General features: G+C 43.5%; 1 protein-coding gene across 2 annotated transcripts in view; it reads right to left on the bottom strand.

The window, feature by feature from the left end:
• Positions 1-2012: 2012 nt before the first annotated feature.
• Positions 2013-17091, bottom strand: part of tmeff1a (transmembrane protein with EGF-like and two follistatin-like domains 1a) — an 86752-nt gene continuing 71673 nt past the window's right edge. The window contains exons 4-10 of one of the 2 annotated variants that reach the window (XM_052477308.1): positions 15981-16007; positions 9988-10084; positions 9341-9489; positions 5499-5549; positions 4671-4788; positions 4242-4403; positions 2013-3723 (exon numbers count right to left, since the gene is read on the bottom strand). In XM_052477308.1, the coding sequence (XP_052333268.1) occupies positions 3639-3723; positions 4242-4403; positions 4671-4788; positions 5499-5549; positions 9341-9489; positions 9988-10084; positions 15981-16007 (689 nt within the window). In that variant the 3' untranslated portion in view covers positions 2013-3638. Of the gene's footprint in view, positions 3724-4241; positions 4404-4670; positions 4789-5498; positions 5553-9340; positions 9490-9987; positions 10085-15980; positions 16008-17091 lie in introns of both variants that reach the window. The other variant, XM_035800627.2, reaches the window with a different exon arrangement.

Below are 17091 nucleotides of genomic sequence, written 5' to 3'. Positions count from 1 at the left end.
TGCAAGCCTCCCCCTTTTTCCTTCATCCCTCCCCCTTTTTCCTCCAGATGGTGATTATGGCCAAACAGTTTTGTTTTTGTTTCATCAGACCAGAGGATATTTCTCCAAAAAGTATGATCTTTGTCCTTATGTGTAGTTGCAAACCGTAGTCTGGCTTTGTGATGGTGTTTTGGAGCAGTGGCTTCTTTCTTGCTGAGGGTCCTTTCAGGTTATGTCGTTATAGGACTCGTTTTACTGTGGATATAGATACTTTGCACCTGTTTCCTCCAGCATCTTCACAAGGTCCTTTGCTGTTGTTCTGGGATCGATTTGCACTTTTCGCATCAAAGTACGTTCATCTCTAGGAGACAGAACGCGTCTCCTTCCTGAGCGGTATGACGGCTGAGTGGTTCTATGGTGTTTATACTTGCGTACTATTGTTTGTACAGATGAACGTGGTACCTTCAGGCATTTGGAAATTTCTCCCAAGGATGAACCAGACTTGTGGAGGTCTACAATTACTTTTCTGAGGTCTTGGCTGATTTCTTTTGATTTTCCCATGATGTCAAGCAAAGAGGCACTGAGTTTGAAGGTAGGCCTTGAAATACATCCACAGGTACACCTCCAATTGACTCAAATTATGTAAATTAGCCTATCAGAAGCTTCTAAAGCCATGACATAATTTTCTGGAATTTCCAAGCTGTTTAAAGGCAGTCAACTTAGTGTTTGTAAGCTTCTGACCCACTGTAATTGTGATACAGTGAATTATAAGTGAAATAATCTGTCTGTAAACAATAGTTGGAAAAATTACTTGTCATGCACAAAGTAGATGTCCTATCCGACTTGCCAAAACTATAGTTTGTTAACAAAAAATTTGTGGAGTGGTTGAAAAACGAGTTTTAATGACTCCAACCTAAGTGTATGTAAACTTCCGACTTCAACTGTACCCTTACCACCTCAGGGCGGCCCTTCAGGAAGTTCAGGATCCAGTTGCAGAGGGAGGCGTTTAGTCCCAGGGTCCTTAGCTTAGTGATGAGCTTTGAGGGCTCTATGGTGATGAAAGCTGAGCTGTAGTCAATGAATAGCATTCTCAAGTATGTGTTCCTTTTGTCCAGGTGGGAAAGGGCAGTGTGGAGTGCAAAAGAGATTGCATCATCTGTGGATCTGTTTGGGCGGTATGGAAATTGAAGTGGGTCTAGGGTTTCTGAGATGTGTTTATTAGCATTTGTTAATTCGTCCATCACTCCAGTGAATGTGACCAATCTAAGGTTTCTAGACATCTGCCTCTGCAGCGATGATGTTCTGCTCGCCCAACGTCACACTTGCACACAAGCTCTCAAGTTTGGCCTGTCTGCTCGCGGGACCCATCCTATCTCAACTCGGTGTTTGCTTACTCAATTATGTTTCATCTTGCTGACCAGAGCATTCGTCCGCGTGCCCTGCCTGTTGATTTTTGTCCTGCCCCCCCCCCAGACATGATCAGGACACCCAATTTGAAATATCAAAACAAACTCTGATCCAACTATATTAATTTGGGGACAAAAAGCAATAAACATTTATGGAAATGTAGCTAGCTAGCTTGCTGTTGCTAGCTAATTTGTCCTATTTAACTAGCTATCTAGCTAATTTGTCCTGGGATATAAACCTTGTGTTATTTTACCTGAAAGGCAAAAGGTCCTCTACTCCGACAATTAATCCACAGAAAAAAAGTGTAAATATAGTTCATTTTTAGTAATCTCTCCTTCAGGCTTCTTCTTCTTCTTTGGACTTTATATGGCGGTTGGCAACCAACTTTAAGGCGCATTATTCCCACCAACTGGACTGGAGTACGGACCTCAGTTCATCTGTCAATCACCCACGTGGGTAAATTCTCCTAAAAACCAATGAGGAGATGGGGAAAGGCGGGACTTGCAGCGCATCAAGCGTCACAAATAGAACACGAGTGGTGTGGTTACCCTTCCCTCTCTTGAGGGACGACAGTGTAGTAAAACAGGACATTTCATTCCTATCGATGCATTCCAAACCACGACACATTAAAAAAACATTTCCATTTTATTTTTTGGGGACAAAAATTGCCTATGAAGTCCTACATGCAGAAGATCAAAGACATGTCAAACACATTCTAGTCACATTTATAGTCACGGCTGAGATGGTTAAGAACAAGTAGAAACACTTCGCTCAAAGACCTACGACCAGATGTAGGCAGACTAAAGACATTTACATAAAGGCCCCAGTGATTAAATAAATAACTACTTAAACTGGCGGTTAAGCATCACACTTTGGACCTGGGAAGTGTTCGTTTTCATCCTATTCATTCGTCCATTCAATATTTTCTCTGTATTTTTGGAATGTCTTGCTGAGGAGCAAATGTAAGTAACGTTTTGTGGAGAAACCACAACAGCATTACATCCTCACATTCAAAAGAAAACCCTTGATTACATCCATTTCGGCAACCAATAAGTTTTTAATTACATGAAAGTATCCTAAAGGGATGATAGTAGTATCTCAATGTGTAGTCCTTCATTTTGTATCATTAAATAAAATACCACTGCTCCCCCAAAGTCAACAGCTCTTTCATTACAATCCTGTGATTGTAAGACAGTTAAAAGACCCCCAAAAATGCTGCCCCAACGCATTTACAATCCACTTTCATGTCTCCACCATCAAAGTCAAACTCCAGTCATAAATTATTTGATGTAACCCAGTATGATTGGTTTGAGAAGACTGACAGGAGACTTATTTAAAAAAAATGCCACATTCCTTTTTTCCCCCACTGACAAATCAATCAATCTACCGTCCGAATTCTATTTTTCATGGAGGCTTATCATAATGTGCTGGCATAATCGGACTGGTAGAGCTGCTGAGATGAAAGCTTTTGAGGACTTGTCATCTTTTCTTTAAGTTAAAACTACACCACAGAACACAGTTTCACAAGTCATGCAATATACCGTACAGTAACTAGAATTAGAAAAAGAATCCTCGTAATAATAATGTAAACGTTTAAATAATGTCACCATGAATAAAATGACAAAATAAATGATTAGCTAGTTAAACACAGTGTATTCTTTAAAATTGTAATTACATATCAAAGAATAAGTGTAAACATATTATCCACCTTGCTGGCTGACCCCCTCACCCAATAAATAAAAACGTCATTTTGGTGATCAGCTGCACATCATTTGTAAAAAGACATAGAAAGAGAGAGAGAGAAAGAGAGAGAGAGAGAGAGAGAGAGAGAGAGAGAGAAAGAGAGAGAGAGAGAGAGAGAGTCTTGGAGATAATTGTTTCCAATACGCTGTGCATGTTTCCTTGGGATTCATTTTCCAGTTCTCCGAAGGTACCGTATTTTCGGAAAAAAAAGCTCAAAGTAAACAAACGGGAATAAAAAAACAACTAAACAAAAATGCAGATATAAGGGTAAGCGACGAGCGGCAATGGTCGACGGTTCCTCATACCAGTATGTGGCTGGAAAATGTAAAAAAATAGCGCTGCAATATACGCTACATATCCACCAGAGAAACAGAAAAGTAAGGTCCCTGAAATAAATATCCTCATTCTTCTATATTTTTTGGAAGAATAAAATAATAAAATGACAAATCTTTACATAAAAAAAAAAATTGTGTTCCACGTTGTAAGAAAAAAATATTTAAAAACACGAGCTATACCATCCTGGAGTTAGTGTCTGATGAGAAGTGTCCGAGGTTTTGCTTTTGTCGACGGCCCCTGTTGTTTTTCGGGCATTTCCTGTAAGTACAAAAAAGGAAATTAGTTTTGAGCCTCAGATTCTAAGTCGGTGCTTAAAACTAAGCTATGAGAGATTTGTGTGGTTTTGTTAAATGATGGATGGTTTGTTTAACTGTCGGCTAGGGAAGATTAACTTTCCCCACAAACATTAATATTGTATTCTCTTCTAAGCACTGAATAACTTAATAAAACTCGACAGAAAGTTAATTGATTGCCTTTGATCCAGATGTTATTTCTTAGCATCCATACACCTACTCCACGGAATTACTATCATGTGATGAGTAACCTAGCCTAAGATTTGAACAGCTAGGCTTTAGCTCAGCGGACTAACGGTCCTGTGCCACGCCGGAGGTTTAAACCCTCGTCAGTCACACATACGGTTGGCTTCCTTGGCTGTAAGCCGTACACACCTCACGCCTCGGGTTATTTTCAATCCTCTCAAGTCGCTGAACTTGACGACAATGTGGAAGACCGAAACGTCACACCCTCCGTGAGAGTTGTGACACCTGGCCGCTTACCTCATGATGCACATCACCACGGCAACGATGACGGCGATCTGTACGGCGCCAATGATGGCGGCGATGAGGACGTAGTGGAGCTTCTGGCCGCTGGGCACCACATACAGGACGTTGAAGTCCTGGGGCTCCTCGCACTGTGCCCCCTTGTAGCCCGAGTCACACCTGTTGGCGCCATCGCAAGGAGACAGAGCCACGATGAAAAAAAAAAAAATGACTTTAAGATCAGCTGTACAATGTCACAACGCTCCATTTCTATTATGAACAAAATGTTCCGACCCTTCCATTTATGACACATGACACACAGATTATCAGACCGCTTCACGCTCTATCCAAACAGTGGGGCGTCTCGCCTGTCAGCGATCTGCCTGCAGCACGTGATCGGGAGAAAGAAGAAAGGACAGGAGGAGTCACGACAGATGTGAGACAGACCTGCAGGTGGCCATGCTGTACTTGATCTCGCATTTCCCGTGTACACAGAAGCCAGAGTAGCTCTCCGCACACGGGATGTGCATCCCGGCGTAGAAGCCATCCCCTGGGTCTGCGGTGTCTGAGAAATGGAATTTGAGAAGAAAAGAAATAACCCCAAGCAACTTTTGCAAACTATTCCGAGCAATCGCCAGATCCCTAATTATCTGCAAGACTTCTTTTGAGCACAACTGTTTATTTATTTCGGCCTATAGGACATGTGAACTACTGTGTCTACAGCAATATAGCCGTCAGCTGCGAATGTGTACATCAAAATCAAATAAACTGCTAAATCTTAAAATGAAAACAAAAATAAGGAGAGAATGGCATTTGCGGTAATGATATGTGACGACATGATTTGATTCCCTCTCGTTAGGAACAGTTGTATGTCATGTGGTATGTTAGGCATTGTTATGGTAACCCTTTTGTCAGTAACATTCGATTGCACAGTATTAGGAATTGTATCGGCACTGAAGCCATCGATTCAAAATGCTCAGAGGTGTGTGTGGGAATGACGAGAGACTGAGTTGATTATCATAACAATGAAAAGATGGAAAATACAGTCCTGGGTGCTTTTGTTTCTGTTCTTCTTTTGATCTGCTTCTATGCTACAGTACGTAGGTGAAGTGGTGTTATTGGTACACCGTATTACATTATGTTTGCCGAGCGTTTTAAAAAATGTTAAAAAATCTACTGTGGCTTTATGGTGGGATTATGACTTCAATGCCGCTACATAAATCAACAACACAATGACAGGTAGATTGAAGAGAGTCAATTGAAAAAAATGCTTGCCTAAAAGATTGTAGGAACTGCCGTCATCTTTCTTCCCCATTTTCTCTTTATCTGCTGGTAGAAATAAGAGAAGATAAGTTGAAGCTCTCTCTCACACACACACACACATATATGCATATAATACACATGTATATCCAATTTGTAAGTCGCTCTGGATAAGAGCGTCTGCTAAATGACTTAAATGTAAATGTAAATGTATATAGTATGTGTGTGAAATAGGACAGACATAAGCACCCACCAAATGATAATGAATAATATGATTACACACACACACACACACACACACACACACACACACACACACACACACACACACACACACACACACACACACACACGCACACACACACGCACACACACACACACACACACACACACACACACACACACACACACACACACACACACACACACACACACACACACGTTGTTCATCATGAATACAGTCATCAGAATACGACCAAGGTTTAGGTTACACATTCCTCCTGAGGTCTTTCTAAGAGTTGGTAAATGTAGCCGATGCTACTGTTCGGTCTGTGCTGGTGCCTTCCTCCTGATCTTATCAGGATTGGATATATAGCCATCACCCATCTGGTATGCTGGATGGCCTCTGTCTGTTTAGTCCTCTCAGATCCACGAGGGGGGACTAATGGGTTTGGGATTGGGCCCTATGTCTGCCTGTGAGGACTTGGAGTTCTGTCTGTCTTTTCTGTGTCTGCCCGTCAGTCAGCCTGCCTGTGTCTGCCCGTCAGTCAGCCTGCCTGTGTCTGCCCGTCAGTCAGCCTGCCTGTGTCTGCCCGTCAGTCAGCCTGCCTGTGTCTGCCCGTCAGTCAGCCTGCCTGTGTCTGCCCGTCAGTCAGCCTGCCTGTGTCTGCCCGTCAGTCAGCCTGCCTGTGTCTGCCCGTCAGTCAGCCTGCCTGTGTCTGCCTGCCTGTATCTTGTCTGCATGTCTGTCAGTCTGTCTACACGAGAGACCGCTGGACACAGGTCCTGTCCATCTGTCTGGCTACAGATCGGGCTCAAACAAACAAACTGGCTGAGAATGTTTCTCTTCATGGATGTTTGGAGGATAATTATTTCCCAGGGTTTCCAAGGAAGTGGGGGATGATTGGAGGATAATTATTTCCCAGGGTTTCCAAGGAAGTGGGGGATGATTGGAGGATAATTATTTCCCAGGGTTTCCAAGGAAGTGGGGGATGTTTGGAGGATAATTATTTCCCAGGGTCTCCAAGGAAGTGGGGGATGATTGGAGGATAATTATTTCCCAGGGTTTCCAAGGAAGTGGGGGATGTTTAATCTCTGTCTGAAGGGGGATATCTATCTGTCAGAACGGAGGCGTAAAGAGGTCTATGTGTTTACGGGCCTTTCGATGTGAGGAGAGTCCGGTATGTAACAACAAGTGCAGGGAGTTGTGCCAGTCCCTGTTGCTGTGACAGTGTGCGTGATTGTGGTGTGTCTGTGTGTCAAGTCTTCCTATCATACAAAACAGTCGACAGCTAACGCTGGCTTGACACAACGCCGCTCTCGTCTTGTTGCGATGGCTCGCGGACGAGAGCGGTTGGTGGGGTGCATGTTAAACAGGAAGATGAGAGGAAAAGTGGAATAGAGTGAGGCTGTGAATAAGTAAACACAGCAGCACATACTCATCCATTTTTTAGATTCTATCCTTCCTCTAGAAATATTGACAGTGCTTCTTTCTTTTGTGTTTGTTTTTGATGTTGCACTGTGTAGTTGCGCACAATGCAGCCACAGTAGGAAGTCAGTGATTGTAGAAAATTCTAGAGTGATAATCCTGGTTGTTTTAACCTAAAAAAAAGTGTGCCTGATTATGAGAGAATTGCTGCGAGATATAGCATTACTGAGATAGCTACAGATTTACCTTGCTGTTGCTTTGATGTGCAAACATCTAACATGCAACAGTGGTTAAGTATGTAGTGCCACCTGCAAACAAATGCTTGGGCTTTATTTTGAAGTTGTCGAGTTTACTAACCCTTAAGTTAGTGCACAACCTAAAGGAATTTAAATATGATCAAATACGAATCGACTCTAATCAATGAAACTGTGGTTGAACGAATGAATCTGCTCAAATAAAATCATGGGGAAAGTATTCATTGAAACTGCGATAACATTTGGCCTATGGGCTTTCGAGCGTCACAAAATATCTTAATCCCGGTTTGTGTCAAGGACATCCTGGCAAGTTGGTCTGCTGCTCTACATACTGAGGAAGGGACACTGTTGCTTAGACTTCTCTCCCACAGAGGCAATCAGTAGCTTTGATATTATGCTTTCATTCAAATAATTGACCTGGGATTGATTGAGCATATCTGGCACAAAAGAACCAAATGCAAACCCCTCCCACCTGGCAATACAGACAGGCTCAATCAGATGCTCAACGTATTTGAAAGAAAACAAATACTACTTGATCCCAAGTCTGGACAGTTGACTGCCTTAAACAACCAACAAGAAATCCATAAAAGGTCCTGCATTTTTTCTATTAGGACCTGTGGGAACACTCGTTTTAGGCTATCGGCCAAGTTTTGTGTAAAAAAGTAGGGGGGGGTTATTGAGTAAATCAAGTCTAAGAAGATGTACTCTGAGGGTGGTTTTCTGAAATAGCTTGAGGTGTTGGCACTGTCAACCCCAGAGTCTGGAAACATCAGACAACAACACAGGACTACAAATGAGCTCCTCTCCACTCCACCCCCCCCCAAAAAAAGTCGTCCAGCATTGGCTAGATCAAAACTTCTCATACTGTGACCTGGGATAACAGAACTAATTTGAGCTTTTTTCCCTCAAAAGATGCCTCTGAAACACACAAGGCGTAGCGAGCTTCAATCACGGCTGAGTAAATTGAATTCTGGGAAGGTTTCGACGTGACAGGGGTTTGGAATGGCGGCGGGGGAGTGTAAATAAATGTTATTCCTTTTGAGGCGCTGGTCAGGGCTTGTGTGCTTGTTTACAGACTTCTGAGGCTTTGATACGCTTGCCTGGTGCTCATTGATTTTAGTGACTGATCGATCGGCTCAGTGCTGACGACAGGTGTCTGCTTGGTGAGGCTTATCTGGCTGCGAGCAGCTTCAGTCAGGCGAGCATGAAGGACTCTACGAGTGGAAACGGGGCCTAGCATTACCACAGCTTTGTGTCAAGTGTGACTTGTGACTTTGTATAACTTGTGCGATGAGGCTACAATGGGACGACAGCTTTTGGGGTAAGATGGCATATGGTTAGCTAGCATTTGTAGTAGCATAGGGTTAGCGTAAGAAAGTCTCCAGGTGAGATGAGTGAAGCTAACTGTATTGTTCCTGGAACTAGTGTAATTACACTTCCCCGAGAGACTCAAAACGGTTAATTAAAATGTGAACATACTGCTTAAAGTGAGGCATTGGCCTAGCCCTAATATGGCTAGCTTCCTATGGCATCTACCATAATTATGGAGGCTAGCTGTATACTGTAGGTTTGGCCCAAATAGACTGGGGCCAGTTCCCAGTTTGTTTCCAGTGTAAGTAAGAGACTGACACTAGAATAATGCTAACATAAACCCCCCCCCCTGCCGATCCAATTAGTGACAACAATTAAAAACAAGTTCAAAAGGGACACATTTTGGAATTTCAGTAGATGACTACGTCAAAATGGGAAAATCCCCAAATCTGGTCTTGCTGGGCTTTGAAAAGCTGCGCCATAACCTTTGCGAATTACAAAAGTACACCAAATCAACCCTGTTGTGTACAGTAGGTTGTGAGTTTGTGTGCCCAAATGAAAAAAATGCAATTAAAAAAAACCAAACATTTTGCAAGCAGTAAACCAGTTTTACTAGTTGCAGAGAGCGTAGGGCTCAGTCTCACCTGGGCATCTCCCAAGATGCTTGACGTCGATCTGCTCCTGCTTCATGCACGAGGCCTCTCGGACCAGACAGGGGTTGTTGTAGGAGTTTCCGTCCGTGGCGCACACAGGGTTCTCGTTGTGTCCACTGCAGTCAATGTTACATATGCACCTGACAGAAAAAGAGGAACATGTTTAACCCTCATTGTTTCACTCCAAACTCCTCTCTTGGACGTGTACGTTCAGAGGGTGATTACGTAGGATTATACTCCATGATACTAATACTGTATATTGATGCAGTATGATATAGTATTGAAATGTAAATTTGTATTTTAGATTCTAATGACAATGGGGCGGCAGCGTAGCCTAGTGGTTAGGGCGTTGGACTAGTAACCGGAAGGTTGCGAGTTCAAACCCCCGAGCTGACAAGGTACAAATCTGTCGTTCTGCCCCTGAACAGGCAGTTAACCCACTGTTCCCAGGCCGTCATTGAAAATAAGAATCTGTTCTTAACTGACTTGCCTGGTTAAATAAAGGTTAAAAAAATATATATATATATATTGTTGGTCCTACAATGAGGCCGGAGACAACTCGCCAACGCTTAAGTTCAATATTCTATGACCTATTGTGTGATTATGAAAAAGATAGTTACTATTTTACAGACACTCACCAGACGTCCTCCGAGTCCTCGTCACATTCCGCTCCATACTTGCACGTGCCGCACTTAGTGAACTTCTTCCCCGCGTCTGTGCCTGAGCCTTCGTATTCTGGGAGAGCAGGGTGGACAACATCCAAAACACTGTTACCAGCTATTCGGGGTTTCTCTTGCTCAGACAATGGCTCAAATAGGAGCCCCTTGTCACTTTATGTAGAACCAAGATAACTAGGCGTGGTAGTAGCTTCACCTTGCCTTCTGATAGGCAAGTAGGATGTTTTGCCATATTCCTAATCACATATTTTCAGCGCCTAGGGGTTAAGGCCTAGGGGTTAAGGCCTAGGGGTTAAGGCCTAGGGGTTAAGGCCTAAGGGTTAAGGCCTAGGGGTTAAGGCCTAAGGGTTAAGGCCTAGGGGTTAAGGCCTAAGGGTTAAGGCCTAAGGGTTAAGGCCTAAGGGTTAAGGCCTAGGGGTTTTTCATGACTATCATTCACTAGGTTTCAAATCAAATGGCGACACACACCATATCATTATGTGACTCCAGGTTTACTTTCATATGATGGTGAATATATCATATATTTGCGCATAAAGGCGTTTCCACTGCCATCTCTCGCATAATACATTTTACGGACACAAAAAGATCCCACCATGTCGAACGAACAAATGATCTGCCGTCAATTATACAACCGAAACGTCCTGTTTCCATCGCTCTCATTTACAGGAGGCGGATAAGGAAGGGGAAAGACACTAGTGGCTCACACATTCTCATTTACAGGAGGCGGATAAGGAAGGGGAAAGACACTAGTGACTCACACATTCTCATTTCCAGGAGGCGGATAAGGAAGGGAAAGACACTAGTGACTCACACATTCTCATTTACAGGAGGCGGATAAGGAAGGGAAAAGACACTAGTGACTCACACATTCTCATTTACAGGAGGCGGATAAGGAAGGGAAAAACACTAGTGACTCACACATTCTCATTTACAGGAGGCGGATAAGGAAGGGAAAAAACACTAGTGACTCACACATTCTCATTTACAGGAGGCGGATAAGGAAGGGAAAAGACACTAGTGACTCACACATTCTCATTTACAGGAGGCGGATAAGGAAGGGGAAAGACACTAGTGACTCATGCATTCTCATTTACAGGAGGTGGATAAGGAAGGGGAAAGACACTAGTGACTCACGCATTCTCATTTACAGGAGGCGGATAAGGAAGGGGAAAGACACTAGTGACTCACACATTCTCATTTACAGGAGGCGGATAAGGAAGGGAAAAGACACTAGTGACTCACACATTCTCATTTACAGGAGGCGGATAAGGAAGGGGAAAGACACTAGTGACTCATGCATTCTCATTTACAGGAGGTGGATAAGGAAGGGGAAAGACACTAGTGACTCACGCATTCTCATTTACAGGAGGCGGATAAGGAAGGGGAAAGACACTAGTGACTCACACGTTCTATTACGCCAGGTTGAATGAGTAAAGGGATTTATATAATGACAGTGAAAAGAAACCATGGTATTTTGTAATTATAGCGATGCATTACTATTATCTGGCAGTGGAGTGATGATTTTTCAGTGGAGCAGAGCATTCACTACGGACAAGGCAATAACACCCAAACAACACCTTAAATGCAGATATCAACGAGGTGAGGTATCATTATCATCTGTGTGCAGATGATTGAGGCTGTATTCATCGAGGGCCGTTTAGGGATTCATCCGGTGTAATTTCCTAATTTAAAACACGCCCACCACTGTCAAAGCGGATTACAATTAACCCATATTTGATCAGACGCAATAAACCAGGGCGGCCGTCGTGGGGGGGAATATGGGTTATCGCCGCTGTACTGACAGATTGGCCCGCTGCTTATGCTTGTATTGCCTGTGGTGCTCAGTTGTGTTTTAGTCGGGACGACACAGAATCAATAGATAAAGATCTGCTAAGGCTTTGTTGTCGCTGCTAGGCTGACCCGTGTCACCAGATGTTGTCAGCATTACCCAATAAACTATATGTACTACATTTAAAAGCTCATGGAGGCATTTATACGTTATATTCTCCAAGAATAAATTACTTTGGATACGGTCACATCCCAGATTATTTCCACTTAAATTGTAGCACGTTATTACTGATTCGATTGATATACATTACTTGATAAAACAGAGAGGTGAATATTATTTGTATCTGTAAGGGTTTTCCTCCTCCTCGTCGTCTGAGGAGGAGAAGCGAGAAGGATCGGAGGACCAATGCGCAGCGTGGTAAGTGTCCGTAGTTCTTTAATAACAGAAACTCAACATGAACACACTACAAAACAACACACGTGGCAAAACCCGAAAACAGTCCTATCTGGTGCAGAGAACACAGAGACAGAAAACAGTCCTATCTGGTGCAGAGAACACAGAGACAGGAAACAGTCCTATCTGGTGCAGAGAACACAGAGACAGGAAACAGTCCTATCTGGTGCAGAGAACACAGACAGGAAACAGTCCTATCTGGTGCAGAGAACACAGAGACAGGAAACAGTCCTATCTGGTGCAGAGAACACAGAGACAGGAAACAGTCTATCTATCTGGTGCAGAGAACACAGAGACAGGAAACAGTCCTATCTGGTGCAGAGAACACAGAGACAGGAAACAGTCCTATCTGGTGCAGAGAACACAGAGACAGGAAACAGTCCTATCTGGTGCAGAGAACACAGAGACAGGAAACAAATACCCGCAAACCCCCTACACAAAACAAGCTACCTAAATATGGTTCCCAATCAGAGACAATGACCAACACCTGCCTCTGATTGAGAACCAGATCAGGCCAAACAAAGAAATAGACAAACCAGACACACAACATAGAATGCCCATCCAGCTCACGTCCTGACCAACACTAAATCAAGGAAAACACACAAGAACTATGGTCAGAACGTGACAGCATCCTTTTATCAAATGGGTTTAACGGATGTAAGTCCACATCCAGCAGTCCGCCCAAACTAACAGCAATTCTCCATTCTCTAGATAGAATGTATTAGCTTTACGACACTCAGTCAGCCAGTCCTTGTTTTCATTACATTTGCTTTGCTTCGCCAAAGCAGAATATTATACACCTGAAGTGAACACAACCCTACCACCCCACAACAACCCTTTCACATTGCTAGCAACCTTCCACTCTTTTTACATTATTACAACACGCCGACGCCTGGGCGCAAACACACAACAGCCATGAGCCATCCACAGAGGCACACACAAAGGCTGAGTGTACCAAACAAACATTCTGTTCTCAGTTCTCCCTCGCTCTCTCTCCATCTCGCTCACACACACACCACAGGAATGCTGGTCTGGGAAGGATGGCTCACAACAATGTCTGGAATGGAGTAAATGGAATGGTGTCCAACACAAAGTTCCATTCCATAATTCCGTTCCAGCCATTACCATGAGCCTGTCCTTCCATAATTCTGTCCCAGCCATTACCATGAGCCTGTCCTTCCATAATTCTGTTCCAGCCATTACCATGAGCCTGTCCTTCCATAATTCTGTCCCAGCCATTACCATGAGCCTGTCCTTCCATAATTCTGTTCCAGCCATTACCATGAGCCTGTCCTTCCATAATTCTGTTCCAGCCATTACCATGAGCCTGTCCTTCCATAATTCTGTCCCAGCCATTACCACGAGCCTGTCCTTCCATAATTCTGTTCCAGCCATTACCATGAGCCTGTCCTTCCATAATTCTGTTCCAGCCATTACCATGAGCCTGTCCTTCCATAATTCTGTTCCAGCCATTACCATGAGCCTGTCCTTCCATAATTCTGTTCCAGCCATTACCATGAGCCTGTCCTTCCATAATTCTGTTCCAGCCATTACCATGAGCCTGTCCTTCCATAATTCTGTTCCAGCCATTACCATGAGCCTGTCCTTCCATAATTCTGTTCCAGCCATTACCATGAGCCTGTCCTTCCATAATTCTGTTCCAGCCATTACCATGAGCCTGTCCTTCCATAATTCTGTTCCAGCCATTACCATGAGCCTGTCCTTCCATAATTCCGTTCCAGCCATTACCATGAGCCTGTCCTTCCATAATTCCGTTCCAGCCATTACCATGAGCCTGTCCTCCCATAATTCTGTTCCAGCCATTACCATGAGCCTGTCCTCCCATAATTCCGTTCCAGCCATTACCATGAGCCTGTCCTTCCATAATTCTGTTCCAGCCATTACCACGAGCCTGTCCTCCCATCCAACCACCATTACCATGAGCCTCCTCCCATAATTCTGTTCCAGCCATTACCACAACGTCCCATTAGGTAGCCATTACCAGAGACAATCCTCCCACAGCCACCAGACAATCCTCAAACACAACGTATCCAGGTACACACAGCAGACAATCCTCACACACACCAGACAATCCTCCCACCAGACAATCCTCAAACACACCAATACACACACAGACAATCACACACACACACAGACAATCACACAAACACACACACACACACACACACACACACACACACACACACACACACACACACACACACACACACACACAATCCCTACAGAGAACCACTGTGAACCCAACCGTGTTCAAAGGGGACAGCGAAACACATCCAAAGCACACAGACAGATACACAAGCATCAGAGCTCAATTGCACTTTAATAATTTATGTCATAAACAGCTCAGCCAATCGCCTGTAGGGGATTATGCACAGTCTATCCAGTCCTGTGCAGATGGTAGAGATATTGGGTCCCCAGTCACTGCTTTTCCAATTAAAACCCACATTAAACAACAAACGCTGCGGTCGCCACGTGCAGATGGTCACAAAATGTCTCGATGGGCTTGGCATTTGTGCAAGTGAGAGAATACACTGTTCAAATATTACTGACAGGCTGCAGATACGCTGTTTGAAAATGGTGCTAATAGTCTACAGATAGCTTGTTGAGCATCTATAGCTTGTTGAAAATGACGATATAGACTGTTGAGATGCTAAAGACATGCAATTGAAATGTTACCGACAGTCTGTAGATGGACTATCCAAATAGTGTTACTGAAATATCAATGCCTCCATCAGGAGAAGTTACTGGGACGAACGAACGGCCATTTTTCTCTCGGACCATTATCAGGGACTTAATATTCCAGGTTGCCTACAGACCGTGTACAAAGCCAGGCGGTTCACTGGCGTGTGTAACCCCCATTCACAAATCATCCAAAAAGCCAGCTTGAGTATTCATTAAAGGAATTTGTTGTGTATTGTCTGAAATGTATTCCCGAGACAAACTCAAGAGTTGGAAGCTTTCAGAAGTAGTGAATAAGCAAAAAGGGGATGTAAAGTTAAACTGCAATGTAAATAGGCATTTCCAGAAATGTCCGACACACCGATTGTCACAGTCAAGGGATATTAGCATTAGCATTAGCATTCAGCATGAACAGAATAGGAAATAAGTGCTTGGCGTATCAAGCCCGTGTACTTAGTCCTGTAGCTCAGTTGGTAGAGCATGGCGCTTGTAACGCCAGGGTAGTGGGTTCGATTCCCGGGACCACCCATACGTAGAATGTATGCACACGTGACTGTAAGTCGCTTTGGATAAAAGCGTCCGCTAAATGGCATATATTATTATTATTATATATATTACTTCCTAGGACTTGGTACACCATTCCATGTCGCATGAGGAAAAATCTTCAAAAAGGGGTTCAAAGTTAAAGAGGCAGTACGGAGGTTTATTTGCTAATAATGTTCACCTCACATTTTACCTAAATGGTTCACATTAACACATACGACCGCCATTCTTAACTTGTGAAACCGCACAATCCGTGGTTTCGGGTGTGCCCCTTTCTTGTCCAATGTAGTCATTTTGGGGCCTTTGAGGCATGTAAGTATGTGTCACTGATATATTTGCCTAAATCACAGAACAAATGACTGTACGTGCAGATTATTTCGATGCTTCATCATCTAGTACATGTGTAGTTCGAAAACCATACCGGATGTATATGCTTAACACAGGATTAACCATAGAGTATACCACGTACCTCCGTCTCCAGAGCCGGAGCCAGTATCTGTGAAGACAGGAAAGACGTTGTCACAATTCTAATCCACATATGGTGAATGCCCTTCAAAAACACTGCTTCCCTATATTTCTTGGCATAGTGTTGTTGCATTAAGAAATGGATCCTGGCAACACAAATCTTGGCACAGTGTGCTTGAATTAAGAAATGGACACATGCTTCCAAGATTTTGGCATGGTATTGTTGCATTAGGAGATGAATATTGGCTGCGTCGTTTAATTAAAGTTCCCCACAGAGGAACCAGACGTAGATTCTCTAGAAAAGATCAGCTTCAAGGTTTACTCAACCCAAAACCACAGCCCAGTCTTGACTGCAAAAACATTCTGTAGTTCAATCTACCTCAATTGGGCCGACCAACCTGTGCTCCCGCACATTGGCTAACCAGGATATCTGCATTGTGTCCCACCCACCAACCCCTCTTATGCTACTGCTACTCTCTGTTCATCATATATGCATAGTCACTATAACCATATCTACATGTACATACTACCTCAATCAGCCCGACTACCCAGTGTCTGTATGTAGCCACGCTACTGTTACTTTTCTGTCTTATTTCTTTACTTACCTATTACCTAATACCTTTTTTCACTATTGGATGGAGCCTGTTGTATTCGGCGCACGTGACAAATAAACTTTTTCCTAAGTAACATTGACACACTTCACTTTTATTTTATTTTACCTTTATTTTACTAGGCAAGTCAGTTAAGAACATATTCTTATTTTCAATGACGGCCTGGGAACAGTGGGTTAACTGCCTGTTCAGGGGCAGAACGACAGATTTGTACCTTGTCAGCTCGGGGGTTTGAACTCGCAACCTTCCGGTTACGAGTCCAACGCTCTAACCACTAGGCTACGCTGCCGCCCCAATTGACACACTTCTCGGTGTGGGTTTGATAGAAATGTTTAAACAACTCTTATACCGAAATGCTAATTCTATTATGTAACCCAAACAATACGTTTTTCCTATCCGAATTCTGACACACCCTTGACTCTGACCAATTGAGTTACCAATTTTGACCCCCTGATCCCAGCAAATGCTGATTGCTTATCATAAACGATGTACGATGTCTCCTCT

This window comes from Oncorhynchus keta, chromosome 23 (assembly GCF_023373465.1).
Source record: "Oncorhynchus keta strain PuntledgeMale-10-30-2019 chromosome 23, Oket_V2, whole genome shotgun sequence".
Taxonomy (NCBI): domain Eukaryota; kingdom Metazoa; phylum Chordata; class Actinopteri; order Salmoniformes; family Salmonidae; genus Oncorhynchus; species Oncorhynchus keta.
The sequence above is the reverse complement of the archived record's forward strand: the minus strand, read 5'-3'. Positions and strand labels throughout refer to the sequence as shown.